General features: G+C 33.7%; 2 protein-coding genes and 1 long non-coding RNA gene across 3 annotated transcripts in view; 2 read left to right on the plus strand and 1 right to left on the minus strand.

Annotated features, from left to right (window-relative positions):
* The window catches only part of LOC117794118 (G1/S-specific cyclin-D2), a 156,154-nt gene extending 131,935 nt beyond the window's left edge, over nucleotides 1-24,219 (minus strand). The window contains exon 1 of the mRNA XM_034634605.1: nucleotides 23,980-24,219. The gene's annotated coding sequence lies outside the window, so the exon portion shown is untranslated. The remainder of the gene's footprint in view (nucleotides 1-23,979) is intronic.
* Nucleotides 1,638-2,080, plus strand: LOC117794120. Its single transcript, XR_004618363.1, has 3 exons — nucleotides 1,638-1,670; nucleotides 1,728-1,799; nucleotides 1,927-2,080. It is a non-coding gene; the product is annotated as an uncharacterized LOC117794120 (long non-coding RNA).
* Nucleotides 2,966-3,874, plus strand: LOC117794119. The gene is made up of 2 exons (XM_034634606.1): nucleotides 2,966-3,526; nucleotides 3,582-3,874. The coding sequence occupies exons 1-2, from the start codon at nucleotides 3,179-3,181 to the stop codon at nucleotides 3,768-3,770; spliced, it is 537 nt and encodes a 178-aa protein (XP_034490497.1). The 5' UTR covers nucleotides 2,966-3,178; the 3' UTR covers nucleotides 3,771-3,874.
* Nucleotides 24,220-25,455: the final 1,236 nt, after the last annotated feature.

A 25,455-nucleotide genomic window follows, 5' to 3' on the forward strand; every position in this document is an offset into this window, starting at 1 on the left:
CAACTAAATCTAAATTCCGAAATAACTTCTTTATTTATGGGTCTATCGCTTTGAAATTTTCAGGGTCGTTTAATACGCATACTTCTCAACTGATTGTTCAGTTATGGAGTGCTATGTCAAAAATTGCGCCTGTAAATCGTTTTTTTTCAATTTGTGGGCGAAGGGGGCGTGGCATCAAAAATTGGAAACAAACTTGACCTGCGTATGGTATTCACAAACCTGCATTCCAAATTTGAAGTCTCTAGCACTTACAGTCTCTGAGATCGACGCGTTCAAACAGACGGACAGACAGACGGACAGGGCTAGATCGACTCGGCTGTTGATCCTGATCAAGAATATATATACTTTATGGGGTCTGCCACCCCTCCTTCTGCCTGTTACATACATTCTGCCAAACACATTATACCCTTTTTTGCCCATTTTCAATGGGCTCAGGGTATAAAAATACATGATGAAATTAAAAATTTTAAACTTTAATTTTGTAATGGTTTGTTATTTCTAAAATTGTAAAATTGACTTAAGGTCCCCCAAATTGAGATATTAATTGTTAGCGTTTATGAAAACAAAATCATAAATTACTTTACCCATATTTGGAGATATTCGATTGATAGCAAACGGAGACTGCTAAGTTATCTTGTCCAATTGATGATCGTAAGAGGTTCAAATTTCTTTATTGCTAAATAAACGATGTGCTAATGCTGATATGATGTGAAGGATGTGATGTGAATCGTTAAAAAATCGTTGTCAAATTCATTGTGTGCTTTTCAAGTTCACTGTCCAATATGGATTTAGTGTTAAAGTCCTGTTTATTAATTAAAATCGTCGGAAACAATAAAAAGTGCCTCAAATGTCAATTTGAGTTGCTAAAAGATGGGGTCGATTGATTCTAAAAATGGAATTCGAAATGTACCAGTTTCTGGTATTGTTTTGCTATCAACTGCAGCCACATATTAAAATTGTTTTCGCACTTTTCATTGTCTGATTTATTAAATCTCAGGCTCAACCACTCAAATTTTTTCTAAGTTCAAACTCTTTTTGAAATGTCGGCGCCCCTAATATCTTAGCGCTCGGGGCGGTTGCCCTTCTCGAAACGGCGCTGTGTGCACATAACATTCTCTCTTTTATATATAAAACCCAGAGCGGCTGCTCCGCTGCCAGCGTACCTGGCGGCGCATCTGCTCAGCTCCTAGCTTGCTGAAGACATTTAATGTAAAACGAATTCAATGAATAAAAGATAATCGAAGATGAAACGTCGGTTGTTTATTACTACATGGCGACCGTGACATGTGTAATTTGTATGTTAAATAGTTCAACAACAACAGCAACAACAACGGCAACAACAACAACAACGGCAGCAACAACATCTACAACAAAAACGGCAGCAGCAGCAACAACAACAGCAACAACAACAACAGCAGCAGCAACAACAACAACGGCAACCTTTAACTGAAAAATCTGGAACGGGATAAGACTGAGTGAGTAGTGTGATTGTGATACACAAAAGAAAATAAGGTAGAGGTTGGACGATACATCGATGTATCGATGATCAAAAGAAATTTCGATTATCGATTCTTTAATATTCGGAGTCGATGTTAATATCGATACATCGATCCCCAACATCGATTCTTGCTATAGATTTTTTACCTTCTCTAAAAGCAGCAGATAAAAGCGTAAATACCGCGTTTTTTTTATTAATTCCATACATTTAATTGAATTTATATGTTTAGTATTCGTACGTGTGGTTTACTGTTGTGGTGGAGGTAAAAGTGACAAAGTAACAATGGACAAACACTTGAAATGTGAGTTTAGATAGTGCAATGTGCATAAATGTATGTACATATGTTACACTTTTTCTGCGCCCCAAAACCACTCTGTTGGTTGATATTAATTATTTTACAGCAATTAAAGTTATAAATTTTCTTAAAGTTGTAACAAACGAAAAGCGTGCGGATTCGTCAAAAGAAGATTGCGAGAGCCGCAAGAACTCAAAGTGAGTAAGCGCCAAACGGGGCCTTCTCTTGTATGGGACCATTTTAAAAAATGTGCAGGCAGCCAAGAGGCCATATGTAATCATTGCGGATCATAGATAAAAACCAAAGGCAACACGTCAAATCTAATCCATCATCTACAAAGCATGCATCAGAACTATGCAAATAAGCCTATCCTAAGCCTGCTTTGCCAACAAATCTTGACAACTATTTAAACAAAGTCAAGTGTTACGAAAATGGCTCAGCTCGCAAGAACGCTACCAAGCAATAATGCGCATGATAGCAATAGATATTCAACCATTTAGTTTCCTCGAAGACAAAGGCTTTTGTGAATTGCTGCATTTGTTGGATCCCCGGTACAAAATACCCAGCAAAAAGTTCTTTCGCAACGTGCTTCTTGAGAATAAGTACAATGATATGAAAAATTTGCTTAAATCAAGTTTACAAAATATATCCTTTGTTGCGCTTACAACAGATTGCTGGACTTCGAAGGCAGTTGACGGTTATATCACAGTAACTTGCCATTTTATAAACAGTAGATTTGAATTAAAGTCGGCAGTCTTGGCAACACAAATCATACTGCCAAAAGCATGGCAGAAACATTGCAGGCTGTCATGACAGAGTGGGATGTGTACAAAAAAGTTGTGTGTGTCGTGACGGATAACGATGCGACAATAAAAAAATCGTGCGAGATACTACAGCTTAAAAATCTGCCTTGCTGTTCACATACTTTGAACTTGATCGTCTAAGAAGCTCTAAAATTGCCGAGCCTTAATGATATATTTTGTAAATGCAATCGCATCGTAGCCTTCTTTAAATCAAACACAGTTGCGAATGCCAAGTTAAAAGAGGCTCAAAACGAGGAAAATCCATTGGGTCTTATTCAAGAAGTGGCTACCAGATGGAACAGTGCCTTTTTAATGATGGATCGTATAGTAATGCTGAGCTCTTTCATTGGAAAAGTGCTTTTAATTTCGCGCAAAACTCCAAACCCGCTATCAGTCGACGAAATTGCGACTATATCGGAGCTAATCGAATTACTAAGACCCTTCAATGACGCGACCCAACAAATTTCCGCAAATAAAACTGTCACCATTTCTCTAATCATTCCGATAATTAGCGAGCTGCATCAAAAAATTAACAAATTGCGTTATGAAATAAAATTCGACAACGTTTTGGAAGCCTTAAACATGATTGCCAAAAGATTGCCCGAGAGATTTGGACAGTATGAAAAGAGGACCATTCCCCGAATCTCAACATTAATAGATGCTCGCTTCAAAAAGTATGGTTTCTTGCATACTTTCAATGCCGACGAAGCTGCAAAAGCTTTAGAAGATGAGTTATCCGATTGTTTGTCCTTAAAAACGTCACAAAAGCCTCCTACACCATCTGAACCAAAGCGTACGCGATTTGAATTTTTAAAGTACTATATAGCGGCCAAGCTAGCCTCCAATAGAGCTGATTCAATCATCATGCTAAACCAATATTTGACAAAACCAAATGCCGAGGAGGATGTGGATCCCCTGATTTATTGGAAGGTAGTACACTTCCTACTAATTACACATGCTAACATTAATTATTTTGTTTTTATAGAATTCTGACGAAGAAGCTTTAAAGTTGATAGCTAAGAAGTATATGTGCGTGCCTGCAACGTCGTGTGCATCTGAAAGGATGTTTAGCAAAGCCGGACAAGTCGTGTCAGATAGCCGATGTGCTCTGAAACCGCAAATCGTTAATGCGTTATTATTTATAAACCAAAACTATGATCTCCTTAATACTTAATACTTGATACTCATTATTTTTGAAACAAAACTGTGATCTCGAAAATGATCTGCTTTGTAAATTCTTGAATAATAAAGACTTGTTATTTTGTTTTAAATTTTATTTGAAAAACTGCGATTATCGTCGATTATCGATTTTTTTGCTTCAAAACATCGGTGAAATCGATGTTGGCTAACATCGACAATCGAAAAATCGATTGTAGCAAAATTCGATATTTTCCAACCTCTAAAATTAGGTCAGTGTATGTAGCTAAAGGAGTTCAAATAAATATTCCAAAAGCCAAAAGCGGTGGCATCATATTCCGTGCTAAGCAAGAAATTGCTTAACAAATACACTGACCAAAATGAAAACTAACTCAAATAATTTCATAAAAGTTATCGGCACAATTAATCAGCCCCCTTTAAGGAATAATATTCCAGTTTAACGAGTGATGTGTCCAGCTGACTGCCGAGGACCATTCGAAAGCATATACTGCAAGTATACATGTCATCAAGCACGAGAGGCATAGGACCGCCCCTTGTGCCAACGCAGGAAACAAGTGTGAAAGGCATAAGACCGCCTTTTACGCCATCGAGGGAATACAGTGCGAACGGCATAGGACCACCCCTTGCACCAACGAAGGAAGGCGATGCCTTTTGCACCAATGTTGGAAATCAAGGACCGGCAGCGCTACAAAGAGCGCCCAACATAAATTTAAAACAAAAATTATATATATATATTAAAATAAGTAAAAATTGTAAAATTTGTAAAAACCAAGCTCAAACCAGCCTGGTAACGTATGGCCCATAAATCCATACAAAATATAGGTAGTAAATGTACACCGTCACGCACGGTTTACACTTCTCGCCACCCACAGGGTGTATTAGGCTCGTGAGTTTACCCACACGATTTGTCCAAAAAAAAAAAAAATAATTCAAAAATGAATAAAAATCTTTAATAAAAGAAAAATTGATTATTAAAAAATAAAGAAAAAAATATATAACAAATATTAACAAAAAAAAAAAAAACACTAAATATCATAATAGATAACAAAATCTACATGAAAACTTTCAAATATTAAAAAAAAAAACAAAACTTTTTTGGTCTTAACCCAACAAATAAAAATGTGCGGTCAAAAATCTAAAGTGGCTGATAGCCCCGCAAATGTTATTAATAACGTAGAGGTTGTTGATCACACTTCCCAAATAGATTCGCTCTATTCTGTTATGATTATTTTAACAACCATTTCTGCGATAAATCTCGCACTTAAACTTTATCTTTTGCACAAAAGATCATTAAAGAAGCAATACCTAAGACGAGGTTATGATCTTGATAAAATATAGTAAATATTAGAAAAAAAAAAAATTCTTCTATAACAATAAACAGTCAAACAAAATCTCTGATACCAGATTTCGATGGCAAAGCTAAAAATTTAAGAAGCATTCTAGACGCGTCGCCATTAGTGAACTCAATCAAAGAGACACACGAGTCAACGGCAGTCCAATTGATTAAAACAAAGTTTAAAGGAAACGCACGTAAATTGATTAGCAATGAGAACTCAATTGCACAAATTATTAGCACATTATCCAATACTGTACGAGGCGAATCTGCTGAAGTCATTAAAGCTAAACTGCTCAATCTTCAACAAAATAGCAAAACAGCAAATCAGTATACCCAAGAGGTTGAAAAGCTGACAAAAGCTCTAGAAGGTACATACATAACTGATGGACTTCCATTACAACTAGCTTTAAAATACAGCACCCAACACGTTGTTAAATAAATGATAAAGAATTGCTCCATTGATAAGGTAAAACTTATAATGGAAGCTGGCCAATTTTCCAATATGAATGAAGCCGTAGCAAAGTTTGTAAACAGCTGCACAGATGCAACTGGCCGATCTTATACAGTTTTGTATTACAAAAATCGACAAGCAAACAATTATCGTGGAAGTAACTATGGTTACAACCGTGGTAATGGAAACGGACGTTTCCGCGGCACTCAAAGACCCAGAGGTAGCAACAGCTATCGCAGTGGAAATAGTTATCGAAAACCAGCAGAACCCTTGAGATATGCACCAAGAAAAGCCAAAGTACACACCATAAACTTAAACCTCAGTATCTTTATTAAAGTAAAAAATGAAAAAACTGGCAAAACATTTACATTACTGTAAAATATTGGTGCAGATATATCTATATTAAAGGAAAATGTTGATACATTTCACAAAATTAATTCCAACATATCAACACAAATATCAGGAATTGGTAAAGGTTCTATTTTCTCTAAAGGTTTAACATTCATAGAATTATCTACTGGAAAATATGTCATTCCTCACTTTTACGTAGTCAGACAAGATTTCAAAATACCTAGCGATGGTATTATTGGTATGGATTTCTTCAAAAAGTATAATTGCCAATTAGATTGCACACAAACATGTGATTCTCTAATACTTCGGCCAAATAATCTAAATTATCCAATACATTTAGCAATAATTGACACTTGTGACAATAATGCCACAATACTTCCAGCACGTTCCGAAGTAGTCCGTCAAATTAAAATTTCCACACCGGAAAACAATATTCTAATTCCAAATCAAGAAATTGATAAAGGAATCTTTTTAGCAAATACAATTTCCGATAATCAACAAACGTTTGTGCGAATACTAAATACTACAAATTCAGTAAAAATTATAAACCTTAATGATATTAAAATTTAATAGCTAAGTGATTGCCAAGAAACGGTGATGAAAAAATTACCAAAGAACTTTCTAGAACTATTTAAAAACCAATTAAAAGATCTCTGCACCAAGTACACAGACATATTCGGACTAGTGACCGAATCAAATACGACAAATAATTCTAAAAGGCAAGAACTAGGACTAAAAGATACTGAGCCAGTATACATAAAGAATTACAGAATTCCTCATACACATAAAGAAGAAGTTAATAAACAAGTCGAAAAACTCATTTCAGACAAAATAGTTCAACCGTCCGTATCAGAATATAACAGCCCAATACTACTTGTTCCAAAAAAAGGACTACCAGGTTCCGATACCAAAAGATGGCGATTGGTTATAGACTATCGTCAAATAAATAAAAAATTTCTTTCCGATAAATTTCCGTCACCAAGAATAGACGACATTCTTGACCAATTAGGTAGAGCTACATATTTTTCATGTTTGGACTTAATATCCGGTTTTCACCAAATAGAGCTTAAAGAACACTCTAGAAATATCACGTCTTTTTCAACGAGCAATGGCTCTTATCGCTTCACGCGATTGGCATATGGATTAAAAATAGCGCCAAATTCTATTCAAAGAATGATGACAATAGCTTTCTCTGGATTAGACCCTTCACAAGCATTATTGTATATGGATGACTCATCGGTTGTTTCGAAAATCACATGATCAAAAACTTAACAAATGTTTTTGATTTGTGTAGGAAACACAACCTTAAACTACATCCAGAAAAATGCACATTCTTCATGCATGAAGTGACTTTTCTAGGTGACAAATGTACAGATCAAGATATTTTCCCTGACGATAAAAAATATGATGTCATTAAAAAATACCCTGTCCCTACGGACGACGATAGCGCTAGGAGATTCGTTGCATTTTGTAATTATTACAGACGTTTTATAAAAAACTTTGCAGATTATGCTTTTATAAAGCCTACTATATTAAAATATCCAGATTTTAATAAAGAATTTTGCATTATAACAGATGCCAGTAAACAAGCCTGCGGAGCAGTTCTAACCCAAACCTATGGAGATAAACATTCGCCCGTAACATATGCCTCCCGTTCATTTACAAAAGGAGAAAGCAATAAAAATACAACCGAACAAGAGTTAGCAGCAATTCACTGAGCAATAACATATTTTCGACCATATATATATGGCAAACATTTTACAATTAAAACAGATCATAGACCATTGACATATTTGTTCTCAATGACAAACCCAAGTTCAAAATTAACTCGTATGAGACTGGATCTAGAAGAATACGAATTCACAGTTGAATATCTTAAGGGAATAGATAATTTTGTAGCCGATGCGTTATCAAGAATAACCATTGATGAATTAACAACAATGAATAAACATGTCTTAAAAGTCACTACAAGACAACAAAGTAGACAGAACAATTCCTGCGCAGGAACAAAAAAGGAAACCTTGTTTAGGCAAGATCCTAATAATGCTTCAAAGCTCAACGTATATGAAGTCGTCAAGAATGACGATGTACAAAAAGTAGTGGCCTTGCACATAACTAATAAAATATGTTTGCTAAAACATGGAAATAAAGTTATTGCAAGAATAGATGTTAGCGATCTGTACACCAATGGAACTCTTGACTTAGGTCAGTTCTTCTGAAGGCTTGAACTGCAAGCCGGTATACATGAGATCCGCCAACTCAAAGTGGCACCGAGCGAAAAGACTTTTAAATTAGTTTCAAAAGATACTTTTAAAAAAATGGACAAAAAGATATTAAAATCATTAAGAGTAGCGCTACTCAAGCCGATGACTCTAATTATTAATGAAAAAGAACAAGAAGCCATACTGTCTACATTTCATGACGATCCCATAAAAGGAGGTCATACACGCATAACTAAAACGCTATCAAAAATCAAGACACTACTATTGGAAAAACATGACTCATCATGTAATAGAGTACATACGTAGATGCCATAAATGCCTAACATCAAAAACGTTGATCCATTCAAAGACCCCAATGACCATTACTGAAACACCAATTAGTGCCTTTGACAGAGTGATTGTGGATACTATATGTCCGCTACCTAAATCTGAAAATAACAACGAATACGCGATTACATTGATATGCGATTTAACGAAATATCTTGTAGCTATTCCAATACCAAACAAAAATGCTAATACTGTTGCGAAAGCAATATTCGAATCATTTATACTGAAGTTCGGTTCAATGAAGACGTTCATTTCGGACTTGGGAACTCAATATATAAAAATTCTCTAATTATCGATTTGTGAAAAAACCTAAAAATAGACAATAAAACGTCTACAGTCGAAAGAAGTCATAGAACCTTTAATAAATACATCCGCTCATATATATCTGTTGATAAAACAGATTGGGATGTATGGCTTCAATATTTTGTTTACTGTTTCAACACGATCCCCTCTATGGCACATGATTACTGTCCATATGAGTTAGTCTTCGGCAAACAGAGCAATTTGCCAGCATATTTTAATACAATAGATAACATTAATCCTTTATACAATATAGAAGATTACGCTAAGGAATCTAAGTTTAGGTTAGAACAGGCTTACAAAAGAGCCAGAATAATGTTAGAACAACATAAGGCTAAGAATAAAAAAAAGTATGATAGGAAAGAAATAAATTTTGAATTAAAAATAGGAGATAAGGTTCTGTTAAGAAATGAAACTGGCCATAAGATAGAACCAGTATATTTAGGCCCATATACAGTAGAAGCAATAGAAGCTTAGGAAAATATTTTCATTAAAATTGACAAAAATTAGACACAAAAAGTACATAAGGATAGGTTACAAATTTTTAATAATTGAAAATTTTCATGGAAAAGGTGATCATCTCATAAAAAACATAAAAATAATAATAAAAATCTAAAAACTAATTATTTCAAAAAAAAATTTTATAGATATATAGTTTTTTTTTTTTTTCATAGTCAATTACTTTATAAAACTTTTTAAAAATCCAACATGGACAACATTTTAACAGAAACAAAAAACAACTTAAGAACATATTATATATAATAAAAATTTTTTTAATAATAAAAATCTTTTTAATTTTAACATAAATACACTAAAGTGCCCGAAATAAGTAAATGGGACAAACATTTGGCACCCTGTATTAACCGTAAGATGCAATTCTTGGGTTTCTCTCTTCCCACTATATTTCGATTATAGTGTGCTTATGCGGTAGGCAAAAAATTTCGAAAAAGTACCGCAAGACTTTTCCGTTATGTTTATTTATAGATGACAATGTTGAGTTTTCGAAAGAAATAAGTAAATGGGACAGATTAGTTTGTTTTAATTTGCGACTGGTTAACCACGTGGAGTTTGAACTTTTCATATTGAATTCTGTTGAAAATATTAAAATAAACAAAAATAAGTAAGTTTTAAGTAAATTCATTACTTATAACAGCTCCTAATCGCTTTTTTTGTTAAGAAATGTCAAGTTTTGGTCGTTTAACGGATATCGAGCGTGGAAGAATCTTGGAACTGCGTGATTCGGGGATGTCAATAGGAAAAATTGCAGACAAGGTTGGCAGAAATAAGAATACGGTGGAAAAATTAATAAAGAACCCTGAAAATCATGGGAAACAACTCCGTTCTGGGCGCCCACCCTTGGTTGACAACCGGGACAAAAGGCGAATAAAAAATCTAGCGGTCAAGGAAAATATCAGCGCATCCCAAATACGGAGCAATTTGTCTCTACCGATATCTACGAGACGTGTACAACAAATTTTAAAGTGTTCCGAGAATGTTTCGTATGAAAAAAAACTGTTAAAACCGGAACTACTGCCAAGGCACAAAGCTGCTCGATTGCAGTTTGCAAACAAATATAAATTTTGGGATACTGAATGGGAAAATATAATTTTTAGCGACGAGAAAAAGTTTAATTTAGACGGCCCTGATGGCTACTGCTATTATTACCGCGATTTACGGTGCCCAAAAAAAGTTCACGTGTCCACAAATTTCCACGGAGGATCACTTATGATATGGGCTGCGTTCGGCTTCAATGGAAAGACACCCATGTGCTTTATAACGCATAAAATGACTGCACAAAATTATGTGGAGCTCTTGGAGAGTGTGTTAGTGCAATTTGGAGAGGATAAATTTGGTGATACCTGGATTTTTCAGCAGGATAATGCACCCATCCATACCGCAAGGCTCACTAAGGCTTTTTTTAAGGAGTCCCAAATTCCTGTTTTAGAGTGGCCAGCACGCAGCCCGGACCTAAACTGATTGAAAATCTTTGGGGTATCTTGTCTCAACGGGTTTATGCCAACGGAAGCAATTTTCAACTCTAAAAGAGTTAAAAGAAGCCATTATGCGAGAATGGGAGAAATTGGACATACAAATGCTCCAAAACTTGGTCAATTCAATGCCAGGACGGATAGTGAAGGTGTTAAACAACAAAGGGTGTTCTATTTAAGATATTGGTATAGTTTAAAAATTTTTGTTTTTGTTTTTTTAAGTTTTGACATACAAATAATGAATTTGTCCCAGTTACTTATTTCGCTTCAGAATATTTTGTCTTAATTTTTTTCTTAATTTTCCCAATTTTTTTTTTATTTAAATATGTTAAAATCTATTCATAATATTATTAAGTTTATATAATAATTTGTTTTTTGAAAATATATTAAAAGGTTAAGTTGTTATTCCTTAGAACGTAGTGTCCCATTTACTTCTTTCGCGCACTTTATATTCAAAATAACTTCATAAGATTACGTTATTTTTCAAAAGGAGGGAGATGTAGTATGCACACATATCGAATACACACTGTAACACTTTGTTGCAGTGATTACATAAACATAAGTCCCAAGCATATTCAAAGTGCAAAGTAATATGATCGCACAAGAATGCAATTGGCAGCTTAAGTGCCAAGTCGGCGTCTAGCTTGCCGCGCATGGCGCTCTCTTTGTGTGCACATAACATTCTCTCTTTTATATATAAAGCCCAAAGCGGCTGCTCTGCTGCCAGCGTACATGGTGGCGCAGCCCCTAGCTTGCTTGAGACATTTAATGTAAAACGAATTCAATGAATAAAAGATCATCAAACATGAAACGTCGGTTGTTTATTACTACATCGCTGTTCATGTCTTTCAGCGTATTTTATATATTTTATGAGCATTTCCCCTATTGACATAAAACAGTGTTCTTTCTCAAACTTTTTGGGAAAAATAATGTAGTGAAAAAAATCATTATATTGGATATTTGGGCAAGTACTGATTTTAAAAGAAGTTCTAAGGTCAATGGAGAAGGATTTCTAAGATCTTTATGTTCATGATCGTGCGATTAAAAAAAAAAAAAATTTGTCTACGGTCCTCTATTTACATTACCCAACCCCCCTACGATATAATTTATAAAGATGTTTGAGAAGCTACTTGTGACCGTGTGAGCAAATCAGTGTTCGTAAACGGGCTGTAAAGTGACAAGTTGCACAAAGCAACAACAAAAAAAAACAATTTTGTACGGAAACTTCAAAGATTTAAAAAAAAAACTAATTTTTTACTGATAGATTCATGATAAATCGGCCTCTATTTGGGTTTTTTTTTGTTTGGAGTTGGCCCAGCCCAATGGACTATTATCAAAAAAGATTAAATTTTTCACCATGCGCAAAAAGATTGAGCTTCTTAGTACATAAAAATTAGTTTTTACGAAGTGCCAAATGTATTTTTTTTTTTTAATTTACATATGTATTTTTGTTTTAAATTTATATATTTAATTGAATATAGTTTGTCACAAAACTGGATATCAGAAAATTTAGGGTATGCAAAGACTTTCGTCACTAGAATTTTACCTCGTAAGGTTTTTATTGGAAGATATCAAAAATTGTTGAATTTCATATGCTTTGGACACTGATTCTTTGAAAAAAGTTTTTAATATGCTTACTCCAAATTTAAAAATCAATTCACAATTACATCAAAGCAACCTGCAACCCTGAGATTTGAGGCAATACATTTTCGATTGATTGTTCCCATGACAGCTATACGATATAGTCAGTCGATTTGCACAAGCTTTGGTTGGAATGCATAAGATTGAAGGCATTAAAACAAACAAGTTTTTCGTACTAAAACGTGATTTTCGACCGATTGTTCCCATAGCAGCTATGTGATATAGTGGACCCATTAGAACCAATTTTGGTCAGGATGTATAAGACTGACATAATGCATTATCTGTCAGATTGGGATATCTCAAAAAACAAAAAAGTTTTGTCGCGCGCAACTCATTTATGACCCCCAATAAAAATAAACAACAAACACACAGCATATGCTCGAGTTTCGGCTGCGACGCGTACGGATAAAAGTGTTCATTTTGGTATGATTTATGACGTCAGCAGCGTCTTGTACACTGTGTGAAAAAGTGAAGATGGTTTTGATGCGTTTTGATTTTTAACACATAATAAGCGTTCGACTTGCAAATAAAATTAATTAAAACTTCTTTAAGTGTATAATTGCTTTGGTTTGTCAAAACCAACAACAACCACACAGATTTTTCGTCGCGACGCACAGAGTTATAAATGTGTTCATTTCGCAATGCAAGTAACCTGGGATTTACTTTTAATAAAACTCTGACATGGAACAATCATATTTCCAAGCCTGTCGGTAGAACCTATGGCCTACTAAGAACACTCTCCTAAAGCAAGAATTTCTGAACAGCTTATTTTCGGCTTTTAATTGCATAGACGTGTCTTATACTAACACTTAAGTTGAAGTGTTTGAAGGATCATGTCTCATTTACATTTTAATTGGCTGACATGCATTAAAGAGATTTCATAAATTTCAGGACATTAATTTTGTTGCATAAAATATTTTTTACAAAAGAGCCCACATATTTAAACTTAAATTTTCAACATCAGCTAAAACAAATAATATTGTCTGCATGAGACACAACACCTTGAACTCTGCAAGACATTTCTTCATACATGCTGTTCGCACCTGAAATCAACTTCCACATTATTTAAAAACCATTTGTAGCGCCACGCAATTTAAAATAAAACTAAAAATGCATCTACAGGAAAATAACTTAAGCTTATTAGAGGACATGAACAAGAAATAATGATAAAATTGTATAATTTTTTAGTAATTAAAAGTGCAAAAATGTAATTGTATAATTAATAAAATTATTTGTAAAACTTAATATAACTAATAGTGTCTGCAATAATTAATAAGCATAAGCTAGTAGCACTAGGATATAATAACAAAAAAAAACGTGATTTTAGACCGATCGTTCCCATGATAGCTGGATAGTGGACCGGTATGAACCAATTTTGGTCAGGATGTATAAGACTGACATAATGCAATACCTGTCAGATTGGTTGAGACATCTCAAAAGACAAAAAAGTTTTTCTAACTAAAACGTGATTTTCGACCGACCGAAAAATGTATTTATTCAGTTAACAGGTAATATTTTGCAATCCCTTCAGCCAAAAGTTATATATCATATAAAAGGTCGAAATTACGTATTACAACATATTGAACAAATAATGAAGATCGTTAGCGCCGTTTTGTCATAAATAGCCAAAATGTAAGCAAAAAACCTTATTTCACCTGTACAATTTTATCTGAGTACTTAAAAAAAGAAGTTTGAAGGTACGCCTGAAAGCTCTCAAGCACACCTTTCCAACAGGACATATCTGTCATGCAAAAAATTTTGTTATACGGCCCACTATTTACATCCCCTTAACCCCGTAGGATGTAGCTCATACAGATGTTTGAGAAGTTACTTGTGACCGTGTGACTAAATCAGCTCTCCATTAGCTAGCTCTCTCACTCTATCTTTGTGTTTACATTCTGCATTTTTGCGTCGGTTTTTAACCAAGCATTGGTTTTGTCGTTTTCTGTGGTCTTGTTTTGCATTGGCATTTCGATTTGCATTCCCTTGTGAACTTTTGCATCGACTAGAAAATACCCTATGTTCAGATACAGATATATCAGATTTGGTCTGCTATTTTAATAAGTGTCATGTTACTGATTCCAGGCAAAAGTGTACATCTCGAAAAAAAAAACATTGGCTTGAGATGCCGTTGTGGCAATTGCCGTGACATTGAGGTGCAGGTTCGCAAATATATGGATCGAACCAGAGAAAGTTTTAAGGACTTATAGAAGCGTTTGCATAAAGCAAATGTCGTTTTTCGGATATGGAGAGCTTGTTCAGTAATTCGTCATTATTGAATGAGCAACCTAAACGAAAAAAAAGAGTAGATATACTTCGCGTCATGCGCAGACTTCCTTTTCGATCCCGCAATCAGACCTGGACCTGCAGCAATCAAACACAAATTCCACATCTCATTCAACCAATTTATGACTTGCTCTTTGTTTTGGGTGATTTTAATCTGCCCGATGTTGAATGGATCACCTCCAATGACTCGAATTTACTAATTCCTGATAATTCCAATAGTTTCATTGATGGTCTATCAGAGCAATCGTTGGTTCAAATCAATCCAGTTCGCAGTTCTATTAACAGGACGCTCGACCTGCTATTTGTATTGGACTCTAGCAATACCATTGTATCTAGGATTGACAAATTTGTTATGCCAGAAGACTTATACCATCCAAATCTTAATATGCATATATTAAGATAATATCCTTGGTTCTCTAGAGAATTATCACATTTAAAAAATGTAAAATCCAAACTATTTAATAAATATAAAAAGTCTGGAAATCCTTGCGATTTCTCTCGATACGTAATTACCAACTCCAATTTTCTGGTACTTAACACTCAATGCTACAATAATTACTTAAAACGTTGTGAGGTTGAATTCTTTAGAGTTATTAAACAGTTCTATAAATTTGTAAACTCTAAACGCAAAACTGTATCATTTCCATCATCTCTTACCTTTACATAAGTTATTTACTTTGTCAATTGACTCTTCATCTTTCCAAATCTATGGAAAGACTCTTATATTATCCCTCTTTACAAAAAGGGTATCAAGTGCGACGTTCAGAATTATAGGGGTATTGCTAAGCTTTCTGCAATTCCGAAGTTGCTTGAGAAAATAATAACTTCTCATCTTCAACATTTATGTGGTTCTATTATGTCTCCTACTCAGCATGGGTTTATGAGATCGAGATCGACAATCACTAACCTTCTTGAGTTTACTTTTCTTGTGATTAAAAGGTTCAAGAAAAAGATGAAAACTGACGTTCTGTAAATCACTCACTACGAATTCGTAAGCTTGATCTTCTCGGATTTCCGAATAATCTGCTTTTTTTGGACATCCAATTACTTAATTAACAGATCGCAAAGAGTTAGTTTCAGAACTTCATTTTCAAAGTCCATCAAATATACGTCTGGAGTACCGCATGATAGTCATCTTGGCCCACTTCTTTTCACGTTATTTATAAACGATCTTCCAACTGTTCTATCTCACTCACGTGCACTCATGTATGCGGATGACGTCAAGCTTTGTTTAACCTATAGTGAACCTTTCTCTGATAGGTCAAGCAAATTTGCTAAATTTAAATTGCTCAAAATATAAAGTAATGACTTTCTACAGATCCATTCGGCATATTTGTCAGTATTCACTTAATGGCATTATCTTGGATTGCTTAAATGATTCTGAACGCTCAGCCCGATTCTTGAGTATGGATCATGCGTTTGGTCCCCTCAATATGAATCACATCGTGCCAGAATAGAATCGGTTCAAAAACAATTCTTAATATTTGCTCTTCGCGGCTTGAGCTGGAGCTTGGAAATTCAGATGCCTTCATACTCTAGAAGACTTTGCTTAATCAATCTTCCCTCTCTTACTAATCGTAGAATTATGATTGGAGTAATGTTCGTCCATAAATTACGAACAGGGTCAAGTAGACTCAGTTAGTTTGATAGACGAAATGACTTTCAACATACCTTTTAGATTAACTCGTAACTTTAATCCTCAGCATCTTTAGCATTGCACCACTAACTGGACTTTGCATGAACCTTTTCGTATTCTGTATGCTGATTATAACAATCTTTACCGTACGATTAGTTTTGAGTGTTCTTCGCTTACTATTAAAGCCTCTATATTAGTATTTCTTACTAAGCTTACTTACTTACTAATCTCTAATTTCATCTTGGTCTGATTGGGTTTTTCTGGGTTTTCCCCAATCCTTGCAACAAATGTTGGACCAATCGTTTTTTCCTTCATTTTAGATACCCCCAGAATATTTATATTTACATTTACATTACACAGTAATATTTAATTTCTTTGTTAATTTAAATGTATAGTTAAGTGTCGGCTGCTTATAGCTTGGCAATAAATAAACGGGCCATAATAGTGACAAACAGCAATAAAAAGGAACATTTTGTATGGAAACTTTAGAATTCATTTTAAAAAACTAGTTGAGTCCCGGATAATTTTTTATCTCTAAAATTTGTTTTTTTTATTTTATTTTTTTTGAGATTTTCGGTGTCAAACAGACATACCGTAAGAATTAGGTCAATTTTTAAAAATAGAATTTAGTCAATAACCATAAAAAAAACTTAATAATTTACATCGGTTTTAATATGTCAAACTTCTAGAATTGAGTGAATAATAATAAGTTACATTCGTTTAATTTATTTAAACAATTAAGTCAATAAAAAAATGCAAAAAATAATATTTATTATTAATAATACCTTTTTTATGTATTTTCAAAGAAAACTAATTCATATATTTTAAATTATTTAATCTTTATGTAACAATTTATTTTGCAATTCAATAATACTATCTTACTAACAAAAGTACAAAAATATATACGCTTATGTAAACGCTTGCATACATGCATACCCAAACACTCTCCAGCAGTTCCAGATCTCAAGGAATAGTTGAGGAATGCATGTGGAATTGTCCCTAATCGACAGGAAAAACTTGATAGCTTTGTATGAAAAACGTTGCGGACTTTAACATTGTGAGTCCCAATATCGAGGACACAGGAAACCTCTCAAGGTATTCCCTAACCTTTTCCTCACATAAAACGTTAGGGACTCGTCGTGGAACCCTGTCGAAATATGAAAGTAAAATAAAAAATAAATATTTCAAAATTTTTGTGTTTTTTATACGCTGAGCCCATTGAAAATGGGCAAAAAGGGCATAATGTGTTTGGCAGAATGTATGTAACAGGCAGAAGGGGGCGTGGCATACCCCCCAAAGTATATATATTCTTCATCACGATCAGCAGCCGAGTCGATTGAGCCATGTCCGTCTGTCTGTCCGTCCGTCCGTCTGTTTGAACGCGTCGATCTCAGAAACCATAAAAGCTAGAGACTTCAAACTTGGTATGTAGGTTCCTGGATGCCTGGCAGCTGAAGTTTGTTTTAATTTTTGGATCGGACCACTATATCATATAGCTGCCATAGGAGAGATCGGTTCTGAATCAGCCTATAGAATCTGGTAATGTGTTATATATCCCTACCGAATTTGGTTCAAATCGGTTGACTTTTCAATCCAACTTTAGTATGAAAAACTTTTTTATTTTTTAAGATATTTCAACCAAACTCACAAACTGTGTATTCTATATTGTCCCTTACATCTTCACAAATTTTGGTTAAAATCTGTCTACTATATCATAAAATCAAGTTTTAGTATGAAAAACTTTTTTGTTTTTTGAGATATCTCAATCAAAATTGGGTTTTTTAATTGCCCAATACATCCTTACCAAATTTGGTATAAATCGGACCACTATATCATATATCTGCCATAGGAACTTTCGATACGAACGGTTGATAAGCAACCTTTAGTATGAAAAACTTTTATATTTTTTAAGTTATCTGTACGAAACTTACAAATTATAAACCTTGTCTGTACCAAACTTACAAATTTTAAACCTTGTATTGCCTTATACAACCTGTTCAAATTTGGTTGCAATCGGACCACTATAAAATAAAGCGTCCACGATACCGATCAGTACAAAATCAACCTTTGTGTAAAACTTGTTTCATTATTTATATGCTAATTACTTAGCCGTCTCTTCATAGATTTTCATTAATCATTACTTAAGCGACGCGTAATAAATGCAGCTATGTAAATAAAATATAAAATAACATGTAACACATTTTTTTCTACTTTTCCTAGAACTTTAAGCAAAATAAATCTAAAAATAAAGATATACAAAGAATCATAATTTTCTTAATTCGAAAATTTATGTCTTTAAAACTACTGTTTCAAATCTTAAGCTATGTTTTAATTAATTATAGAAATATTCCTTAGCTTTCAGAAAAAGTAAAGCTTCTGAAAATCCGTTTTTGGCATTCTCGAGTAATGATGACAAGTGTGGGCGCACCTCTAAAAAAAAAAGGTACGAAAAAAAGGCAGATTTTTAAAAAATTCTAAAAAAAAAAAAATGTTTTTCGTTATATGGTGCTCCAAATCTATCCAAAAAAGTGGAGTTGGTTCTTGTAATTTTTTGGCTGTTGCCTAGTGTAATTGGCATATCGATAGCATGTGAGAACAGCTGATGAGTGTATCAGGAAAATATACTTGGCATTTATTCCTGATGGACTCTTAGGTCAAACATGGAGACAGAAGTTGCTGTGCGGAAAAAAAAAACGCGACTTGTATTTTCAGCACGAGGAAAAGAAAGTTTTTATAACAACAGTGTATGCACGACCATTTCCTTAGCGAATCACAAATAAGAATCTTTTTGATAACATATCTATGAAAAGTACGTGAAAAAGTTTTGCTGGAGAAATAAATTAATAATAATTGTCGCCACCAACACAATCACTTCATCGACAGAGTTAATTTGCTTTCTTTTTAGACCTCGTACTTAAAAAAAAATACAGGGGTCTATTGGGTTTGTTTTAACGAAAATGTGCGTAACAGGCAGAAGAAGGCGTGGCAGACCCTATAAAGTTTATTGATCAGCATCAATAGCCGAGTCGATATAGCAATGTCCTCTATATTGCAAGCAGATCAAGTTTGTTTCAAAATTCGGCCACGCCCCATTATCGCCCACAAATCGAAAAAAAAATTCATATCCAAATTATAAGAACAATTTAAAAGCTAGTGACACAAAATTTGGTATGAGGATTCCTCTATATTGCAGGCAGGTCAAGTTTGTTTCTTTTTTTTGAATCGGACCACTATATCATATAGCGCCCATAGGAACAATCGGTCGAAAATCAAGTTTTAGTATGAAAAATTTTTTTGTTTTATGAGATATTTAAAACAAACTGATACAATAAGCATATGACTTGGATTTATATATATTCTATCCAAAGTTGGTTCAAATCGAACAACTTTATCATATAGCTGTCATAGGACCGATCGGGTGAAAATCAAGTCTTAGTATGAACAACTTTGATTTTTGAGATATCGTAGCTAAACTAATAGAATATACATAAAACTTGGTTTTATATATCCTGTCCAAAGTTGGTTCAAATCGGACCACTATATCATATAGCTGTCATAGGACCGATAGGGCGAAAATCAAGTCTTAAAATGAAAATCTTTTATGTTTTATGAGACATTGTAACCAATATGATAGAATATGCATTCAAGTTAACTAAATATTTTTTAATTTCTTTCATTATTAGTTTTTGTCATAGTAAGTACGGGGTCCCCGACAGTCGAATATGCTACACTGTAGCACCGGCCGACTAGTTTAATTTAAGTTGAGCTTTAAAATTTTGGGCTGTTTACAAGCAAAGCAAGTTTTAGGTAAATATTTTTATAATATTAGGTGCTTGGTCACACTCATTTAGTTATGTTCCACAAACACATGAAATAGTTAGCAAATTAATGACGGGTGTTTTTATTTTGATGGAGAGAGGCCTTTATGTAAAAATCTATTTTTTTCATTTTTTCTAGGGCTTACACAAAAAAATGTTAATATGCAAAAAGCTTCTCCAAACAATTCAAATAGAATTCAAATTTTGACGCGCCCGATTTATAGCCGTTTACCAACACTACTTCGTACTGGTGCTTAAATGTTGCCGTTACTTTAGATTTAAAAATATTTAATTAATTATATCATCTGCAGCTTCTGCGTCATCATCATCTAGGGTGACTTCTTAGGTATCCGCAGCATCTACGTCATCAGCGTCAAAATCTTCTTCCCATGAGGAAATGAAATATATGGACCGTAAAATTAAAAAAAAAAATCTCGCGATTTTTCTCCAAAAAATTTTGCCTGCAGCGCTTTTTTTTACACCTTAACAACTCACCTCATCTAAATGGACATATTCATTTATGACCAGCTCTTTGGAAGGATTGTAAAGCCTTCCAATCGCCATAAACCCCTCATGGATCCTATCCGTGACATCTTTAAACTTCAACTTTTCACTGAGTATTACGTTGTGCCTCCGCAAGTCTAACAACTCACTTTCACTGAGTCTAAGAAACTCTCTCGCAGTAACATCACAACCTGTGCACATTTTATAAAAATTAAAGCTTTCTGCACGACTCCGTTATATATAGTGTTGGAAAACGGCTTTAAATCGGGCGCGTCAAAATTAGGTACTTAACCAAATTCGCTTACAAAAGTAGTGTTGGTAAACGGACAATGTAGGGACAAATTGCACAATACAACCATGCAAAATTTAATTTTGTATGAAAATTTCAAAGATTTTTTAAAAATAAACCAAGTCCCCAATCAAACTTTTACTGATAAATTCATCATAAATCACCCCCTATTGGTGTTTTTTTTTTTTTTTTGAGATAAGAACCGTATTATAGATGTACAAAGGAATTACTTTTTGCGCAGTGCCGAATGCCAATTTTCGCTTTTTTTTTATTAATTTATATTTTAATTTAAAATTTTTAGATTAAACTTTATTTTTTTCGTCACAAAATTGGATATCAGAAATTTTGGGGCTAGAAATTGCTTTCGTCACTAGACTTTTACCTCGTGTAGAGGTTTTTTTTGTGGGATATCAGAAATTTTTGCAATTGCTTTTGCTTTTGACAGTGTTACTTTATCTTTAATGCAAGCAAATAGTAAAATATATAAATTTAGTTGTTAAACGTATTTCATATTTAAAAAAAAAATTTTTCTCGCGTTGCTACAGCCGAGCATACTCTACTGTCGGAGACCCCGTACTAACTATGAAAAAAAAAAAGTTTTTCATACCAAGACTTGGATTTCGCCCGATCGGTGCTATGACAGCTATATGATATAGTGGTTCGATTAGAACCAACTTTGGTCAGAATATATAAGTCTAATTTAAATGCATATTCTATTAGTTTGGTTACGATATCTCGTAAAACAAAAAAGTTTTTCATGCTAAGACTTAATATTGGACCGATTGGCTATATGATATAGTGGTCCGACAAGAACTAAATTCGGTGAGGATTTTAAAACTGACTTAAATGCATATGCTATCAATTTGGTTAAAATATCTCACTAAACAAACAAGTTTTTCATACTAAAACCTAATTTTGACCCGATCGGTGCTATGACAGCTATATGATATAGTGGTTCGATTAGAATCAACTTTGGTCAGAATATATAAGTCTAATTTAAATGCATATTCTATTAGTTTGGTTACGATATCTCGTAAAACAAAAAAGTTTTTCATACCAAGACTTAATATTGGACCGATTGTCTACATGATATAGTGGTCGGTTAAGAACTAACTTCGGTGAGGATTTTTAAAACTGACTTAAATGCATATGCTTTCAATTTGGTTAAAATATCTTACTAAACAAACAAGTTTTTCATACTAAAACCTAATCTTGACCCGATCGGTCTTATGACAGCTATATGTATAGTATTCCGATTTGAACCAACTTTGGTCAGGATATATAAAACCAAGTTAAATGCATATTGTATCAGTTTGGTTGAGATATCTCATAAAACCAAAAAGTTTTTCGTACTAAAACATAATTTTCGACCGTTAGAAAAATGTATTTATTTACTTAACAAGTAATATCTTCCAAGCCCCTCAACCAAAATGTATGTTTCATATACCAAAAAACGCAAAATTGTACGTATTACAACATAATAAAATTTAACAGAAATCGTTAAAACCGTTTTGTCAGAAATCGCGAAAATGTAAGCTTAAAAACATTATATCACCTGTAAAATGTTACCTGAATTCTTTAGAAAAAAAGTTTTGAGGTACGCATAAAAGCCCTCAAACACACCTTTCCAATGATATATAAAACATATCTGTAGCTGGAAACTGTTGAGGTTTCAATTTTAGCGGGATTTAGCGTTTTCCCGCTAAACTAGCGGGAAATTGAAAAAGTCGTAGAACAAACATTTATAGATTTTCAAAGAGGAATAAATCCCCATCATTACATCTAAGCTTTTTTAGCGCTTTGATACAAACAGACAAACAAAGAAACTAACTTTTCATTTCATTTTGAGAAGTCCACTAAATATTTCAAATTTATCTTTTGAACCAGTTAACGGATTTGGGTCATCGAGATATCAATCGACGCGTATTTTTGAAGAAAAAATAAATAATTTCAAAAAAAAGCCCCAACGGCTCCACAAGCTGCGATCATACAAATTTTTCCCCTCCCACTTACACCCCCGTATCTCATGACCCAGGTGAATTAGAAAAAGTTTTAGTATGCCATTTTGTAAGTTAGGACTAAACCTTTCAACTTAATCGACTTAATCAATATATAACTTGATCTGATCGGACAGTCGTAGCATATTTTCCAACTTAGCTGTATATATTGTTAGCCGCCTTTCGCACCCTTCGTGCTGCATCGTCACTAACGCGAACTGCTGTCCGCAGTGATAGTCGCCTTTCGCATCCTTCGTGCTGCTTTCGTCACTAACGCGATCTGCCGTCCGCGGTGATATTTACCAATCTTATAAATGCTACTTCCAACTTCTTTTGAAATTCGAGCTTGGCCAAATATTCTACATTATTATTTTTTTTGTTATATTATTTTTCGATTGAGATTTTTGCAAATAAAACTCAATGGACAAGTCAAACAAAACAAGTGTTGGTATTAGGTCCATAGTAATGACAAATTGCACTAAGCAACAACAAAAATAGGGAATTTTGTATGGAAACTTCAAACATTAAACCAAAAACTACTTGAGTCCCCAAACCAATTTTTTCGGCAATATTCATGATAAATCGGCCTCTATTTGCGGTGTTTTTTGTTTGATTTGGAGTTGGCCCAGCTCAATAGACTATTACCCCCATATTTTTATGTACACTCGTCTGCATACACAAACTCGAGCAGCACTTGGGTTTTAGGGGTTGTCGGAAACGAGCCTCAATGCCAAGCCGAGTAGTTCGTAAACAAACAATCGCGCTTGTTACTCGGTCGCAAACAGATATGCTCGGAACACGATCAAGCACGTTGCAGCTGAGTTGATTTGATTGAATTTTTCGCACTGGTGTTCGATCATACTCGAACATACCCGTTGCAGTTCTCTGATGTACATACATACGTATATGTCAACATGTCAACAGTTATCAATTACACTCTATTTACACACGTTTTTTGATATTTTTCTTTTCACTTAAATATTATTTCGTCGATACCAATTTTCAATATTTGGGATGAAAACATAAACAGTCAATGTCAAAAAACATTTAACAAATAATTTACACATATAAGCACCCACCTCTCATTTTAAATTATTTTTAATTAATTGATAGACACGGTAATATTATAATGCAGGCGTGGATGTTTATCTATTAAACTTAGTAATTCAAAGTATTTTTTTATTAAATGTGTTTCATTGTTGGCAGATTGTATGTGTACACATATGTACATATACTCAACTACTACAAATTAATTCATGTTAATATTATTAAAAAGTTGATGATCTCATTCAACTTATAACTTGGTTTGATTTTTTTTTTTTATTTTGGGATTCATAATTTGTTTAAGACAGAAATAATAAATGATCTCGATTGCCGACAGACGTTTATAGAAAATAGCATTGAAAAAACTAAAGTCACCATCGGACTATCGATGTTTCATAAAACTGTAGAACAGTGCTGCCAACTTTTTTAAGAAAAAAGCTGTTTTTGACGGGAAACAAGTCGAAATAAACCTGAAATTTCAAATGCAAAAACCTAAAAAAAAAAAGCTGAAGTATCAAATCGCGTTTAGCATGTCGAGGTTCATTCAACTAAAATTGGGTCGAAACTTCGATGTCGATGTTCATCGATGTTTACAAAATGAAAATTCGATGGTGTATAAGACATCGGTCAAAATCTTCGATGCATCATGGTGTCCGATGTTTCTTTTTCTCAACAAAATTCCATTAAAAAAAATTAATAAAAATTATGCGTTGATATCGTATATAATTAAATAACATAATAAATATTTTGTTTTCATAACATAAACTATTTTTATTGAGAATGTTTAGAATAAATATTATCACAATAAATTCAGTTCATTGAATTCCGTTGACCCATATTTTTGATTAACAATGGCTAAAAGTATTATTATAACAACTAGTGCATCCATATCAGTCATATTTATCGTAAGTTATAGCTTATTCGACGCCATTATCATCATTCGGCCCGAATGTGAATTTCTTTTTAGTACAACATCCGAGTGATCATTTTGGCTCATTCATAATTATTGCTAAGATTTTTTGCCATCCACCCATCTCAGTATTTCTTTTATCGAACACACGTTTATCGATAAGCTCGTGAAAAAAAGGAATTTACACTGTAACCAGCTGTTTTGTTCCATAAATAAGCTAGCATAAAAAGGGCGCGAATTATAATTGCAAAATATAAATGAAAATGTTCTAGCTTTCAGCATTTTATAATTTTTGCACAGAAATCGAACATCTGATTTATTCAGGGTGAACGGAAAATGTTATAACAGTTTCACATTTGGTCGTGGAAAGACAAAAATCTGACACATTCAAATGTAAGCAAATGTGGCATATGTGAGTGGGCGTGGAAATAGTCTATTATGCTTTTATAGCAGTCTTAATCGTTACGACCGATGTTTATTTCAAACTTCGATGAACATCGATATCTGCAAATAAATCGCGAAACATCGTTAAATAATATTCGATGTGCGATGCATCGATGTTTTTTTAAATCACTAATCGTATGTGTAAAATTGGCGTTGA

Source organism: Drosophila innubila, chromosome X (assembly GCF_004354385.1).
Source record: "Drosophila innubila isolate TH190305 chromosome X, UK_Dinn_1.0, whole genome shotgun sequence".
NCBI lineage: Eukaryota > Metazoa > Arthropoda > Insecta > Diptera > Drosophilidae > Drosophila > Drosophila innubila.

Bases quoted from the DNA above. Each gene is read 5' to 3' on its own strand.
- LOC117794119 (XM_034634606.1), top strand. From the start codon at position 3,179: ATGATTGCCAAAAGATTGCCCGAGAGATTTGGACAGTATGAAAAGAGG. The intron at 3,527-3,581 runs GTAGTACACTTC...TTGTTTTTATAG, and splicing joins ATCCCCTGATTTATTGGAAG to AATTCTGACGAAGAAGCTTT.